The sequence below is a fragment of the Solanum tuberosum genome, unplaced genomic scaffold, assembly GCF_000226075.1.
Source record: "Solanum tuberosum cultivar DM 1-3 516 R44 unplaced genomic scaffold, SolTub_3.0 scf00700, whole genome shotgun sequence".
Taxonomy (NCBI): Eukaryota; Viridiplantae; Streptophyta; class Magnoliopsida; order Solanales; family Solanaceae; genus Solanum; species Solanum tuberosum.
This window is the reverse complement of record NW_006239618.1, coordinates 125,989-142,414: the sequence shown is the minus strand read 5'-3', so window position 1 is coordinate 142,414 and position 16,426 is coordinate 125,989. Positions and strand designations below refer to the sequence as shown.

Here is a 16,426-nt window from a genome sequence, read left to right as displayed (position 1 = left end):
AAATTATTCCCCTCTAGTACCCGAGGTTTAATGGAATAGATCCTCTCAGGATGGAACGATTTTATCCACAAGTATATTGAAACAAAAACAATGGTGTCAGCTACTCATTCAATAGGAGCAAAGTACTTGAATATTTAATTATGCAGAAAAAGAAGAAGAGGAAGTTTAGAATTTTCGTTGTTTTAAAATGAGAGGAAATCCCTCTATTTATAGACAATAATGGATAATGTGAACGAATACTTATTGTGCCTTATCGGAAATGTCACAACTCTTTGAAAAGTTACAACTCTTCGGAAAGGTCAGAACCTTTCATAAAAGTCACAATTTTCATAAAAGTCGTAACTCGTCATAAAAGTCGCAACTCTTCATAAAAGTCACAACTTTTAGTAAAAATCATATCTTTTCATGAAAGGGGATGCCTATTTTTGGGTAACTCTTCATAAAAGTCGCAACTCTTCATAAATGTCATAATTTTTCATAAAAGTCACATCTTTTCATGAAAGGAAAGGCTATTTTTGGAAATAAATAAATTTAAAAGGAAATTCTAGCTTGTGGTGATACCACGTAGGCGGGCCTAGGATTCTATTTTATATAAAGGGCAAATTATATAAATCACATACTTTTAAAGCAAAATTACAATGTATCCCTTAAAAGTTTATAATTACAGAAATCCCTCAAACGGATATAATATGATATGATTTTGACTTAACAAATATTGTAAGTGTCTTTTTCTATCATATGTAACTTTAACTTAGGGATCCGTTGTTTAACAATTGGTAAACATTCTTACATTATTTGCATGCTAAAAGTTTGTTTCACGAAATTTGCATAATTTTAAACGCAAAGTTAATTTTTTATGATTTTAAAATGTATCTTAATTTTAGATAATTCTTTCTTTTCCTAATACTTACTCATTTGAACTCGAAAAAAATTAGTTGAAACAATAATTTTCCTAAAAAGAATTCTTGGCATAAAAAAAAGAAGAGAAACTTACATAAATATACTATATTAAGAAAATATTTACCATTTATAGCAATAATATTTTTTTTCACTTGATCACTTTTAATACAGTTTAAATACATATTACAGAGAACAATTTATAAAGCACATGTGAATAATGCATTTATCACACATTTTAATAGACTTATAATACAATGTGTCAATTTCTTACCAAACAAGCATAATATATTTTAAAATAGTTATATATATATATTGCATATATAATTCACTTTTAATACATATTGCAGATTTATCATAGTATTGTTATATATTGTTATAAATAAAAAGTATCGCTAAAATCAATAAGTATTTATTAAAAGGTACCTATTCACGTTATTTTTCAAAAAAATATTTCTATTAAACCCACCAAAAAAATGATTCCATTAAATACACCAAAAACTAGAATAAAAGGATATTCTTGACACCAAAAGCAAATAAAGGGTAAAATTGAGTTATTTATGATAGTTCAAGGGCAATTTTGCCTTTGTTGCCTCAATGAATTGTCATGTCAACAATAAATGACTTATGTAGACATCCATTAATTTGGAGGGCATTTGTTGTCCAAAAAATAGACGGGAGGGATATTTTTTATACCAAAAACAGAGGGTAAATGTGAGCAACTTTGAATAATTCGATGGCATTTTTGACCCTTTTCCATAGAAAGAAAAAGAAAAGAATTCATCATAATTTTAAACTTACACAAGGTAGTTCAAAGATATTCTCAATAAACACTTGAATAAATAACGAATTTTTCATATTATGGTCTTGTAAAGAAACCTAGCCGCCACCGCCGCCGTACGTCTACTCATCATCTTCAGATTTCCGGTGGCTATGACCAGCAATTCACCGGGCCAGCCCCTCTCAGGGGTGGGCCAAGCTGTTGTGGGTACGGAACAAGACACGAGAAGGAAGTATTCTGATGTTTTACGTCCTGCGTCTGGAATAGCTAAACCTATCCCAATGAAACCTATTGGTTATCTACCCGGAGAACCAATAATCATCTGGGAGGAGGAGGAGGTGGAGCATATGATCATTAAGGAGAATTTGGAATTTGCTGTGATAGGCAAGTTTTCTTAAGGCTGGCCGGAGATCCAGAATTTAAGAAAATTGATTCCTAAACACTGTGAATTACGGGGAGAATGCAAAGTTGGATTATTAAGCAACATACATGTGCTAATTAGGGCTTCATGTTTAGAAGACTATGTGAGTCTATTATCCAAATCTTCTTTCTATCTACTACATAGGGGATTTTCATATCCAATGAGCACCTTGAAATGGGATCCAATGTTTGATCCTGAAATGGATATCCTTTCCTACGTTGCCATCAAATTTTTTTGTTAAGGAAGCTGTTTTCTCATTAGCGGCTGCTGTTGGAAAGCCTTTGCAAGTGGATTTAGCAACAAAGAATCAAACCACGCCTAGTTGCGCAAGGGTAAAAGTGGAAGTGGATCTGCTCAACGAATTTCCAAAGATGATTAATGTGGGAGTAAGAAAACAATCTGGGGAGATTATTGAGAAATGGATATGCATCAACTATGATTATGTACCGAAATATTTTACTAATTGTAGAATTCAGGGACATAATGACCAAGAATGCTACGTGATACATCCAGAATTACATCCGAAGACCAGTGGAGCAGGAGACGTTACTACCGAGCAGAGCAAGAAAGAGCTCAAGGGAATAGGGGCTCATCAAAGGGAGAGGAGGGAGACAAACCAACACAGGGGGAAAGAGGATATTCAAAATTAGAAACACAAAAAAGGGGGATGGGAAAGTAGACCTGGACAAAGTAAAATAGTCCAGATATGGAATCCCAAGCAGAAACAATGGGAGGAAGGGGAAGGGTTAACAGGGAACAAATTTGATGCCCTGCGAGAGTTAGAAGAAGATGGGGAAGATGAGAATACACATGAGAAGGGAAATACAGAGGCACATCATGAGGTAGTAGTTGAATCAACGAGAAAATGGGTGGAAGAAATCTTCAATGAAAAAGAGAAAGGGGGAGCTACAGGCAATAAAAGAGAAAGTGATCAGTCGGGGAGCAACAAAGAAAACAACAAAAAAGATGTTGTACCAGTACATATTGATCTAGGGTCTCATTCATTGGAGAAGACGAACAACAATGAAAGAGATAGAGAGGATCATGGCAGCACAGTGGGGAACATATGGAGGGAAGAAGATGAAATAATTGAACACGAAGGTAGTTCTAACGTCTTAGAAGAAGGAGTCAAAGACTTGCAGGAACTAACAAATGAAGAGAAGCAACAAATGAGAGATACGGAGGAGGATGTGGAATTGGACGGGAATATAAACAAAGTAGCTAGAGATGGAGATCTTTCACCAAGACAAATAAATAATTTGAAGAGTGGAGTGAAAAAGCCCTCTATCCCTCTTCAAGTTTAAACAAGGAGTAATAAGGAGTCTTCTAGGGGAATTTCTCTATGATTGGGAAAGTCATTTTTTGGAATATCAGGTCGGTTAGGTCCCAAAAGGCCTTCGATAGACTGATTGATCTAAATAGAAAACATCATTATAAATACATAGCTCTTTTGGAACCTTTTCAAGGCCCAAAAGAGTTAGAACAATATAAAAGTATATTGGGATTTCAAAATGCTTATTGCAACTGCTCAGCAAAGATATGGATTTTTTGGGACGAAGGATGGATGGGGATTGGTTAGGTCCCAAAAGGACTTCGATAGACTGATTGATCTAAATAGAAGACATCACTATAAATACATAGCTCTTTTGGAACCTTTTCAAGGCCCACAAGAGTTAGAACAATATAAAAGTAAATTGGGATTTCAAAATGCTTATTGCAACAAATCATCAAAGATATGGATTTTTTGGGACGAAGGATGGATGGGGATGGTAATGAAGGATAACATTCAACAGTTATCCATGCAGTTTGTAGCAGGACGTATCAAATTCATGGTGACAGCAGTGTATGCAAGGTGTGATGCTTTAGAAAGACTGGAATTGTGGGAGGAGCTGGAGGAGATAGCAGGGAATAATCAAGAGCCATGGCTTGTGGGAGGGGATTTTAATGTTATTTTGAATGAAGAGGAGAAGCAAGGAGGACGCGAGTTCACTCAATATGAAGCCATGGATTTCAGCCAGTGCATCAATAATTGTGCTTTATCAGAGATTGGATATTATGGGAGTAAATTCAAATGGTGGAATGGACGAATAGAAGAACATTGCATTTTCAAAAGATTAGATAGAGTATTATGTAATCAGGCATTTGAAGAACTTCTTCCCAACTGCAAAATTCACCATATGATAAGGCAAGGATCAGATCATGCACCCCTACACTTGATATGTAATTTGGAGGAGGAAAACATAATTCGACCGTTAAAATTTCTTAATTTTTGGACAAAACATTCAAATTTTAGGAATATAGTAGAGGAGAACTGGAAGGTGGACTTTCAAGGATCGCCTTTTCTTGAATTTCAGGCCAAGATTAAAAAGGTCAAGCAGGCATTGACACGATGGAGTAAGGAGACATTTGGGGATATATTCCAACAGGTACGGATGCTGGAAGATGAGATTGGAGTGAAGGAGATACAACTGGAAATTAATCCTTCCCCCAAAAATAGGGAAGAGTTAAGCAGAAAGGAGGCAGAGTTGAAAAAAATTCGATATATGGAGGAGGAATTTTGGAGATAGAAATCAGGAATGAAATGGTTCAAAGATGGGGACAGAAATACAAGGTTTTTTCACAATTATGTGAAAGGAAAGAGATGAAAGTTATCCATCTCAGAGATTATTACAGCGCAAGGGGACTGTGTAAATGGAGCGAGATTATTGGAGCGGAGGCAGTGTTGTTCTTTGAAGATCAATTCAAGGAAACAAATATGAATGTTAATGATGGAATGCTAGATTTGATCCCTACAATTATTACAGAAGAACAGAATGAGAAAATAGGGGCACTGCCAAGTATGAAAGAAGTGAAAGAGGTGGTATTTGCATTAAACGGGGATAGCACAAGTGGTCCGGATGGCTTCTCTGGTGAATTCTTTCAAAGTTGTTGGGTAGTGGTTCAAGAAGACATACTGATCATGGTGAGGGTGTTCTTCTGGGCAAGAATTGCCTAGATTTATTACTCATACTAATATTGTTTTGTTGCCAAAAAAGGAGAACGCGAGATGGTTTACTGATTTGAGGCCGATAAGTCTTAGTACTTTTGTTAACAAAATTATTTCGAGAGTGATTCATCAAAGAATGACAAAGGTATTACCTAGCATCATATCTAGGAATCAGTCAGGATTTGTGAAAGAGAGGAGTATAACAGAGAATGTATTGTTAGCACAGGAAATAATACGGGATATCAATAGAAGGAAAAAGCAGCAGAATGTAGTAGTGAAGTTAGACATGGCCAAAGCTTATGATAGAGTTTCTTGGGGTTTTTTAACCAAAGTATTAAGAAGATTCGGCTTCTCGGAGCTAATCATTGACATGGTGTGGAGATTGGTATCTAATAATTGGTACTCAATACTGGTGAATGGGCAACCATATGATTTCTTTAAATCAACGAGGGGGCTGAAGCAAGGGCATCCCTTATCCCCGACTTTGTTCATAATTGTTGAGGAGGTTTTAGCGAGGGGATTGAACAAACTTAATGAGGATAAGGATTTTAAAGGGTTTGGCATGCCTAAATGATGGAGTCCTTCTATTAATCATTTGTCTTATGCGACTGATACCATTTTGTTTTGTTCAGGAGAGAAGGTTTCCATTAGAAAAATGATGGGAATATTGCGGGAATACGAGAAGATCTCAGGTCAACTGATTAATCTTAGTAAGAGTTTTATCTATCTACATGATAATACACCGCTGATTGTGGCAATACGCTTAAGGAGAATTACTGGAATCAGGCAAGGAAATTTTCCTTTCACATATCTAGGATGCCCAGTGTTCTATGGAAGGAAAAATAATGTATACTATGAAGAACTGATGCGAAAAATACGAAGGAGAATTATGTCCTGGCAGAATAAATAGTTGTCATATGGGGGAAAGGTCACGTTAATCACTAGTGTACTACAGCCTATGCCAATGTACCTTCTTTCAGCAATAAATCCTACGAAGAAAGTGATGAGTCAGTTAAGGCAGATTTTTTGCTGGTTTTTTCTGGAGTAAATCAGGAGGTGATAAAGGAAAACAATGGATAGCATGGGATGAGTTATGTTACCCCAAAGTAGAAGGAGGAATTGGGATGAGATCTCTTAATGATGTATCAAAGGCATTATATAGTAAGTTATGGTGGAATTTCAGAACCTCTACTTCACTATGGAGTACATATATGTGGAATAAATACTGTAAGAAACAACATTCGTTGTTGGCTGAAAGTAAAGGGGCGTCTCATGTATGGAAAAAAAATGGAGTTAAGGGAGGAAGTAGAACACAATATTTGGTGGCAAATTGGATCACGGGAAGTGAGTTTTCGGTTTGATAACTGGACGAAGCAAGGAGCTCTATACTTCACAGAAAATCAAAGGGGAAGAGAGGAGGAAATAGAGGTTAAAAGATTCATCACAAATGAGGGATGGGATGGTCAGATGTTGGGTCAAGTTCTGTCAGAAGAAATGGTGGATCATATCACGGAAAATATAAGCCCATCGTTATTGGAGAGGGAAGATAAACCGTGGTGGATGGGTAATACATGTGGGAGATTCACTGTTAAGTCGGCTTTTGAAATGTTGAGGCATAGAAAGGGGAAACAAGAGTGGAGGGCTAATATGTGGGCTAAGCAGATCCCTTTTAAGATAAGTTTTTTATTATGGAGGATATGGATAGGCAGAATTGCAACAGAGGACAATCTGAAAAAAATGAAGATCAGTATTGCATCAAGGTGCTACTGTTGCGATTCTTTTGAAGAGGAGACCACACATCATCTATTTCTAACAGCTCCCATAGCCCAAAAGCTATGGAAGTAGTTTGCTTCATGTGCAGGTATTCCACAACAAGGAGGGTTGAAACAAATGATAACAGTATGGTGGGAGGTTACTACTCCTATCAAACTGAAAGTCATTTATCAGGCAGTTCCTATAATTATATTATGGGAGCTATGGAAAAGAAGAAATGCAAGGAGGCATGGAAGAGATATAAGTCTTTACAAGTTGAAGCATAAATGTGTTACGTCTATTATTCAGCTGATAAAAATGAAATACCCATGGATAAGAGTACCTAACGAATGGGAGGGAATAGTAAAGGTAATGAGGGAGTACAAACCTAGGTTGCACTATTATGCAGTGAGCTGGAAGAGACCTCATCGAGGAAGAATAAAATGCAACACCGACGGAGTGAGTAGAGGAAATCCTGGAGACAGCGCGTATAGTTTTTGTTTGAGAGATGATCAAGGGGATATCATATATGCGGAGGCGGGAAGACTAGGCCATAAAACTAACATGGAAGCGGAAACAATTGCTATTCTTAAAGCACTCAGATATTGCAAAGGTCATAATTACAACAATTTTGTTTTAGAGACTGCTTCTTTAAGTATTACAAACATAGTGCGCAGAGAATGGAAGATCCCTTGGCAGCAGGTAGAGGAAATACAGGTAATAATTAGTTCAACAAACACATAGATTCAACATGTCTTTAGAGAGGCTAACAAATTAACAGATAAATTAGCAAATGAAGCATGTGAACAGGAAAATGCAATACAGATTCAAGCATTTCAACAGCTATCATTAGAAGGTAAGGGGATTGTGAATATGGATAAAGCCGATATTCCATCTCTCAGAATTAAAACAAGGAAAATAATGGTACTGTTAACACATCACGATGGAAATCAGGAGGATTAACAGAGCTTCAAACAGTTATGCTATGTACATAGAGTTTTGCCATCATAAGACATACATGACTGTGAATAAAACCAAGCTACCTAGCCCTGGCTATGTCAGCTTACACAAAATGCGACTAACAAAAAACGTTGCCTCTCAAGTCAGGTATGGGAAGGTTGAGCTGACTGTAAGCATCTGTCCGCTTCATTTGGAAAGAAAAATATCATATTGAAGAAGGGAGAGGAAGAGCAGAATTGAGGTAAGGGAGTGCTTACATAGATTCCAGACAATAGATCTCAAGACTTGGTATCTGAGAAACCGATGTGAAGTCCATTGTATCCACCGGAGTACACCACTGCAAAGGAAGATTACATCAGGAAGCTAGGTTTGCAAAATGGAAAGGTCAGAGGACAAACACTTACTTCTGGGATCTGAGAATGAAGAAGGAGAAGGACGACAAGAGGCACACATAAACTTTCCTCAACATAAGAAGAATAAAATTCTTGTTCCTCAAAGCTTCAGGAGAATATATGTGTGTAAGAGAGGCGGAGGTGATGCAGAAACAACAAATAGGAAACCCTACACATTAGGTGTCTTTATTGTATTTCCATTTCCATTTGGATTGGAACCAATTTCCATTTTTAGATTATTGCTTTGGGCTGTTCTTCATGGTCCTGTGTTTGTAAATATTTTCAGATTATTGAAATAAAGGAGCAACCAGCTCCACATATTTAATTAGAAAAAAAAAAAAAACGAATTTTCCTTTTACGAGATCCTAAAAGACAAAAATCCTCCATGACATCTCAAGAAAAAGAAATGATCTCTATTCAAAATCATATTGTACAGTTTCTGTTCTTGCTTTCACCAATTTAAGATCTGGCCTCTACAAAAACCTTATTACAAGCATTTGACCTATCAAAATTTCTTAGCAGCAAGAATGATGCCTACAAAATTTTAAAGACGCAATTATTTTCACTATGATACAATTAAATAACAAACTACATGACAATAGGAAACAGAAAGGGAAAAAAAGAATTAGAGTTTTACTGAACTCAGTAATCTCTTCTCCTACTAGTGACAAGGTCGTTACTGATATCATCCTCTTCATTTTCACATTGTTGTAGAAATTCTCTGTAAGACTCATCATAAGCAGTAGCAATTTGCAGATAATTAACCGCATCCTTCTTGCGGCCAACATTGATCAATGTACTGGAAAATAATCATGTACCACTTTAATCAGTTGTAAAATTGGAATAAACAAGGTCTTCTAGAACTTGCTTTGAGAATATAAACCATGTATCAAGAATTAAAACAGACATAAACCTTGACAGTAGTACTAATCCGTCATAGTAATGGGCCTTGCTCTTTGGGTCATCTGGCTCTTTCAACGTGGCTATGCGTTCCAGGTGTGCAAGTCCCTCTCCCATCTTACCCTGTAAAGGAAACGGAATGGTGCAATATCACTATGAGGAACCTACTTCCAGTATATAACTCAGACACGAACTATCCTAGATTTTAGGCTTGGCTCAAGAAAGGAGATGCCTTGAGATATCTGCCACTGACCAAGCCCAAAAATATGGCAAGTCAAGCTTATAACACCACAAGGAAAATAGAATTTGGGTCCAACTAAGCTCTGCTGAGAGAGCAACTTAGACAATCATCATATTTAGAGGGCATAAACATGTCTAGAATCCTTAAATAGTATTGTCCAGCAATTATCTGGAGGTGTCAGCATCCTTTCAGCTTCATCCACCATCCACACAAACTCCAGCCTCTAAGAAATCAGCCGACAACCAACCCACCTTCATATAATTTGCTTGATTCAATCTCAATTTGAGTCCAACAAGTGGGATGAGGAAAGAAAGGGAGTGAGGTTTAGCTAAAAAAGATTTTGAGAACCGGTATTCTTCAGAATTCATAATGCTGGAGACCTCCAAAAACTTATGAACAAATTGTGGTCTAGTACAAACTAATTACAGAGACCCTAAAAAGACTCAACTGATCAGCTTCCTCTACATTTGCTTCCTTACACTAAAAATAAAAATTTATAATACAATTCTACTTATTCATATGTCACGACCTGATTTCTCGAGTCATGATGACACCTACTATAACCCACCAGTAGGTAAGCCAACCCGTAACCCGGAACAACAAGTAATGGATCTGAGGGCAGAAACTAAACAAGAGTAGGCAAAATTTAAGATAATAGTATAAACAGGTGGAAGCAAACCAAAACATATATACAAATAAAGATCCCTCCCAAAATCTGGAAGTCGCTAGTACAGAGCTACTAACAAAATGAGTACAAGTCCCAAATGTGGACCACAGAGACTCGACTGTCTCGAAAGGCAAAAAGAAAAGTCTATATATATATAGATGTAGACTGAAATAGTACAAAATGTCGTGTGCTCACCCCCGTCTCCGAATCAGACTACTCCAAACTGGATCAACGCTGGCCACTGGTGCTCGGACCTGCATCACGAAACAGATGCAGAGCATAGCATGAGTACCAAAACAGCAGGTACCCAGTAGGCATCATAGGTCGACTGAACTTGAAAAGTAAAGGCAATATGAAAAGAAGGAATAACACAAACAGAGGTCAAGAACAGAAATCTAAGTAACAATGGAATGCACACGAGTGTAGAAAGAACTAACTAAAGTAATCTATAAGCTAACTACACCTAAATGGACCCCCATAAGCCCATAAAGTACACTCGTGTGCAAGTTTAATTAAAACCCGAACGGACCCCCATAAGCCCGACGAGTAAATAGAATAATTATAACTAAAGAGAATTTCATATGAGAACCCAAGAACGGAGAACATTGAACCAGAACCTCAACCCAAATTAGTAGAATCTGACAGTACGGAGGCCGGACCTCGAACCGAATGCTAACCATAAATACCTTAGTAACCAATCACAAGTATCAAGTAACTGAGACCGGACCTCTAACCGGATTCTCACCAGAAGTACCCAAGTAACCAATCACAAGTATCAAGTGATAGAGGTTGGACCTTAAACTGGATGCTCTATATAAGTATTTGGGCGATAGAGGCCGGACCTTAAACCGGATGCTCTATATAGGTGCCAATGTAGCTGTTGAAAGAGTCCTAATCGATCCATGCTCATAAATGTCCGTGGAAAGCCGTCCACACTTAGCCAATCAATGTAAGTCCTTGGAACCGAATCGAAAATCAAATTCAAATCGCGAAGCAGAACTAGTGTCGCCGACGTAACTCGTGAAGCCGTAACATCGGGGAAATAAGGATAACTATCGTCGGAGCAAGCGTATCGCCTAGCTAAGGCCCAAACTATCAGACTCAAGTCTGCTACACCAGTCTATAGGGATCTAAACCGGTCGAGCGACGTCGAGGTAAAACTAAGGCCTATCGATTCCGAATCATGCATTTCTAAGGCAAGCCCTAGTTAAACTTAAACTAAGGCTAAACATGCTTCAAATAAACAATAATCAAGCATACAAGTACTCCACATAGCAAAGAGGGTCAATTAATAACACAAAGCATGCTCACAGTTACCCAATAATTCTCAAAATAGGTCGAAAACATGATTTCTAAACACATATGCGTGATTCAATAACTACCCAACCCAAATCCCAACTAATCAACATGCATTCACATTCTCGAGCTCAATCTAAGAGAGGGAAGTCGTAGCCTACCTGTAGGCCGATCACGCGCGCTCCAAAATCACTCCACCGAAGCTCTTCCTTTCCGAACAGCCTCGAAACACTGCCACACTATCAAAAATAGAGTCACAACGTTATTACGGTCAATTAGACACTAAAATCGCATGAAATGGAGACAGACCAATTTCGGGGTCAAAATGGGGAAGTGGGACCCACGCTGGAAATTCCAGAATTAACCCCAAAAGTAGGTCCTAACTAGTTCCCCCAGCTCATGTCCCAAAATGGGACACAATTCGGGGCTCGGGAACAACACAATATCAACATGCAACCAAAACCCAAATTTTTTCAAGAACTAGAAATGGGATAGTAGCTGAATCAGTAAATTTACCAGAAACGGGAGGTCTACAGTGAATTCCGACAACACCACGATGTTTTCCTCGAAAAACCACTCAAGAATCACTGAAATCAGACATAAAATGGCTGAGAAAACAAGTCTCAAAAATTCCAAAATCAAGCTCACAAAAAGGGGTCGTGGCAGCAGGTATTTTACTAAAATTACCTCAAACAGGGACCCCAAATCAGTTTCCGAGCTCACCAACGCGTTCCTTGCGAAAAACCATAACCATTTTGGCCCTAATCACTTATTTCCTTTTGGTGCACTGATGAGGTTTTGGCAGGTATAGAATAATATTTGTAAAAACTTTTTGTTGGTATTCTCTTCATATATGGGCGTTAGACAACTGGCATTTTTTTCCAGCTTATTATTTTTACTATTTTTTACTTATTTCAGTTTAGTGCTTCCTATTTTCTAGCTAGACTTAGTCAACTTTAGTTGCTCAACTTTCTGAAGTTAGTGGCCCCTTTAATGGCTGTTAGTGGCCCTTTTTATGGTTGTTAGTGGCACATGTTCTTATTTAGTTTTAACATCCACTTTGTAAGTGGCTACTAGATAGGAAATGGTTAGGTTTTTCATTGTATAAATTCAGATCTTATGCAAATTAATACATAGCTAGAATTTCATAAGTTCACTCTTTATTCTTCAAATCAGTTTCTTGAGTATTTTTGTTCTAACAGTGGCATCAAAGCCTCTAGTTGATCTTACAAGACCAAAATTTTTTAACCTACAACAAAAATGGCATCCGACAACCTACCTTTAAATCCACCATTCACTTTCACCGGTGAAAATTACCAAATCTGGTCTGTGAAGATGCAAGCTTTTCTGGAAGCCTATGAACTATGGGAAACTGTGACGGAAGATAAACCACTTGCTGATCTACCAGCAAATCCTACCTTGGCTCAATTCAAATCCAACAACGAAGAGAAGGAAAAGAAATCTAAAGCCAAGTCGCTTCTGCAGAATGTTGTGGCAGATTCTGTATTTTACAGAATCATGGCTTGCAAAACAGCAAAAGAGGCTTGGGATAGGTTGGAGGAAGAATATCAAGGCAGCGATAGAACACATCAAATGCAAGTGTTGAACCTGAAAAGAGAGTTCGAGTGCTTGAATATGCAGGACGATGAAACAATCAGTAAGTATGTTGATCGAATCTCCTTAATTGTTAATACCATTAGACTTCTTGGTGAAGAATTTACAGACAAACGAATTGTGGAGAAAGTTCTTGTGACTTTTCTTGAGAGGTTTGAATCTAAGATTTCCTCTCTTGAAGAATCCAAGGACCTGGGCAAAACTTTCATTAGGTGAACTAATGAGTGCTCTTCAAGCACAAGAGCAAGGAGGACTATGAGATGGGACAAGTTCACTGAAGGAGCTTTCTCTGTACAAAAACAAATATTTGGTAAAGGAAAGCAACAGGTCAACCAAAAGAATAAGGGCAAGCATGATGGAGGAAATAATAGTGGAGATGTGAAGTAGAAGTTCCCTCCGTGCAAACATTGTAAAAGAACTACACATCTGGAGAAGTATTGTTGGTGGAGGGTCGATGTTATATGCGGCAACTGTAAGCAGACGGGGAACATATCCAAGGTCTGCAAATCAAGAGCAAAGGCCTCTGGTGCTTTGTAAGCACAAGTAGCAGAAGCTGCAGATGCACATGAGAAACAACTTTTTGCAGTTTCATACTTTTCAATCAATGAATCCTCTGATTCATGGCTTCTTGATAGTGGTTGCACACATCACTTGTGCAATGATGCTGAAATGTTCAAATTCCTCTATGATACTTACAATTCTAAAGTAAAAGTGGGAAACACTGAGGCAGTAGAAGTTAAAGGCAGAGGTACACTGTCTATCTCAACAATATCAGGTATCAAAACTATTCCTGATGTTTTGTACACACCTGATATGAGTCAAAATTTGTGAGTGTTGGACAAATGCTTGAAAATAATTATTCTCTGCATTTTAAAAACCGTGAATGTGTTGTTTCTGACCCTTCTGGAGTAGAATTATTTTATGTCAAGATAAGCAACATAATGTTTTCAGTTGATTGGGAGAAAATAACTGAGCAGGCTTACACTATTACTTCACAAACATGTACAAATCTATGGCACAAAAGGTTTGGTCACTTCAATCTGAGAAGCATCGCAGAGATGAAAAAGAAGGAGCTACTGGAAAATATGCCTGAATTTTTTTATAATGCTCAAGTTTGTGAAACTTGCCAACAGGGAAAGCAAACAAAATTGCCATTTCAAGCAAATCAAGTATGGAGAGCTAACCAGAAACTTCAGCTCATTCATACGGATGTTTGCGGCCCAATGAAAACAAATTTATTGAGTGGTAACAAATACTTTCTCCTCTTTATTGATGACTACACCAGAATGTGTTGGGTTTATTTCATTAGACTGAAGAGTGAAGTCTTTGATGTTTTTAAACAATTTAAAGCTTTAGTAGAAAATCAATGTAATCTTAGTATTAAGGCTTTAAGGTCTGACAATGGAGGAGAATATACTTCTTCTCAGTTTGTGAGTTTTGTAATAGCACAGGTATTGAACGTCAATTGACCATTACCATACACTCCACAACAAATGGCGTGTCTGAAAGGAAGAACAGGACAGTAATGGAGATGGCCAGATGTCTTTTGCTCGAAAGAAAGATCCCAAATCAGTTTTGGGCGGAGGCAGTCAATACCTCTGTATATTTGCTGAGCAGATTGCCTACTAAGGCCTTGCAGGACATGACTCCATATGAAGCTTGGTGTGGGAACAAACCATCAGTACACCATCTCAGAATCTTTGGGTGTATATGTTATTATCGGGTTCCAGAAACAAAGAGGACTAAGCTGGACAACAAGACTCATAAAGGCATATTTATGGGCTATAGTTCATCCAAAGGTTACAGGATTTTCTGTTTGAAATCAGAAAAACTAATTCTCAGCCGAGAAGTGAAGTTTGATGAAGCAGCTGGTTGGGATTGGAAAATCAGAAGACCTTTTATTCTGATTTATTTTCAAAAGAGCAGCCTCAACTTTCAGAAGATGAACTAGTGGATGATGTACCAGCGAGGGGAACTCGATCCTTAAAAGATGTCTATCAGCGGTGTAACTTGGTTACCTCTGAACCAACAAGCTATGTTAAAGCACAAGACTCTCAGGCATGGAGAAGAGCTATGCAAGATGAACTAGACATGATCGAGAAGAACGAAACCTGGCAGCTTGTTGATAGACCTAGAAATCGCAAGGTGATTGGTGTAAAATGAATTTTCAAGACAAAACTGTAACATCCGGTAAATTTGAAATAACTATAAAGAGGCCTAGAATTGGAAATAGTCATTTTTGGGAAGATTTTAAAAATCTGGAAATTTGGCTAAGTATGGGAAAAGGTGATTTTTTGGCCAACTTTGAACAGCCATAAATTCTAGTTCAGGATGATTTAGGTGGAGTTCCAGTTATGGTTGCAAAGTTCGTGGAATGATCTTTTCAACGCCACCGAGTTTGCTCAATTTCAAGTTCGTATGAGTGAGTTATACCCTTTGGAAGTTGGGCTGTTGGCAGGGCAGTTAGAGTTAGTGTTGGGTTGATCCTTTCCCCCAAACACCGAACTCCCTTTATTTATTGAGAAAAGATTGGTTGTGTTGTTTGGAGTTGTTGGTTGTGTGGTTGATGTTGTTGTTGGTATTGTTGAAGTCCCTTGTGATTTGGGACATGTTTCCGGTTGGTTTTTGAGTTGTATTCTATTGTATGTTGAGGGATTTGATGATCCTTAATGGGTTGGGGGTTGAAACCTTTGGAGTTAGGGTGGTTTAGAGTTGGAAAAAGAGGGAGAAAAGTCGAGTTTCTGGGCGAGGGGGGTTGGCGTGTCGCGCCTGCCAGCGCGCCCCAAAAGGGATTCTGAAGTTTCCCCCTTGGGGCGGCGCGCCTCTCAAAGCGCCAGCAGGCCCCCTCTGAAGTTTTGGGGCTGGCGCTCCGCGCCTTGCAGAGCGCCAAGGACACCAAGTGTTCCCTTTCATTTCATACCTTCCCATGCATGTTCCTTGGTATTGTACCTATGTTGTATGGTTGTTTCCAACACTCTAAGGTACATTTAAACCTCCCGAACTCATCCATAGCATGTGATCAAACACCTTGAATCCATAAATCCAATTCAAGGAGAGTTAGTTAGAAGTCAAGAGTTAAGTTCAAGAGTTAAGATGTAAGTCAAGCAAGTCTTCAAGGTTGTTCAAGAGTCTTTATTGAACGTTTTAACTTCATTTTAAGACTCAAGTTTCAAGGAAAGCAAAGAGCTTAGAGTTTCAACCTAAGTAAGAGGTCTCAAGTTTCAAGTTGAGTCAAGAGTTAAGTTGAGTTCATTTCTCAAAAGCTATTAGGGAACTATGTATTCCCAAAGAAGTTTCTAAATGTTTTTACATTCGAGTAAGAAAGGAACTATGTTTCCAAAAGAGCCTTTGTGCTAGTTTTCAAGAAAAAGGAACTATGATTCCAAAAGAGCCTTTGGGCTAGATTTTGAGTAATTATCTCAATTAAAGAAAGATGTGTTTAAAACACTTATGAGCTAAAAGTATTTTGGGAGTAGTATCGAGCACCGAATTGGGGACGCGAGTTCATATTAACTCAAC

General features: G+C 38.0%; 2 protein-coding genes across 2 annotated transcripts; one reads left to right on the top strand and one right to left on the bottom strand.

Annotated features, from left to right (window-relative positions):
• The first annotated feature begins 3,610 nt into the window (after positions 1-3,610).
• Positions 3,611-4,666, top strand: LOC107058920 (uncharacterized). Its single transcript, XM_015305162.1, has 2 exons — positions 3,611-4,284; positions 4,393-4,666. The coding sequence occupies exons 1-2, from the start codon at positions 3,611-3,613 to the stop codon at positions 4,664-4,666; spliced, it is 948 nt and encodes a 315-aa protein (XP_015160648.1).
• Positions 4,667-8,691: 4,025 nt separating this feature from the next.
• Positions 8,692-9,329, bottom strand: LOC107058921 (ALBINO3-like protein 3, mitochondrial). Its single transcript, XM_015305163.1, has 2 exons — positions 9,103-9,329; positions 8,692-8,988 (listed from the first exon to the last, which is right to left on the bottom strand). The coding sequence occupies exons 1-2, from the start codon at positions 9,204-9,206 to the stop codon at positions 8,832-8,834; spliced, it is 261 nt and encodes an 86-aa protein (XP_015160649.1). The 5' UTR covers positions 9,207-9,329; the 3' UTR covers positions 8,692-8,831.
• Positions 9,330-16,426: the final 7,097 nt, after the last annotated feature.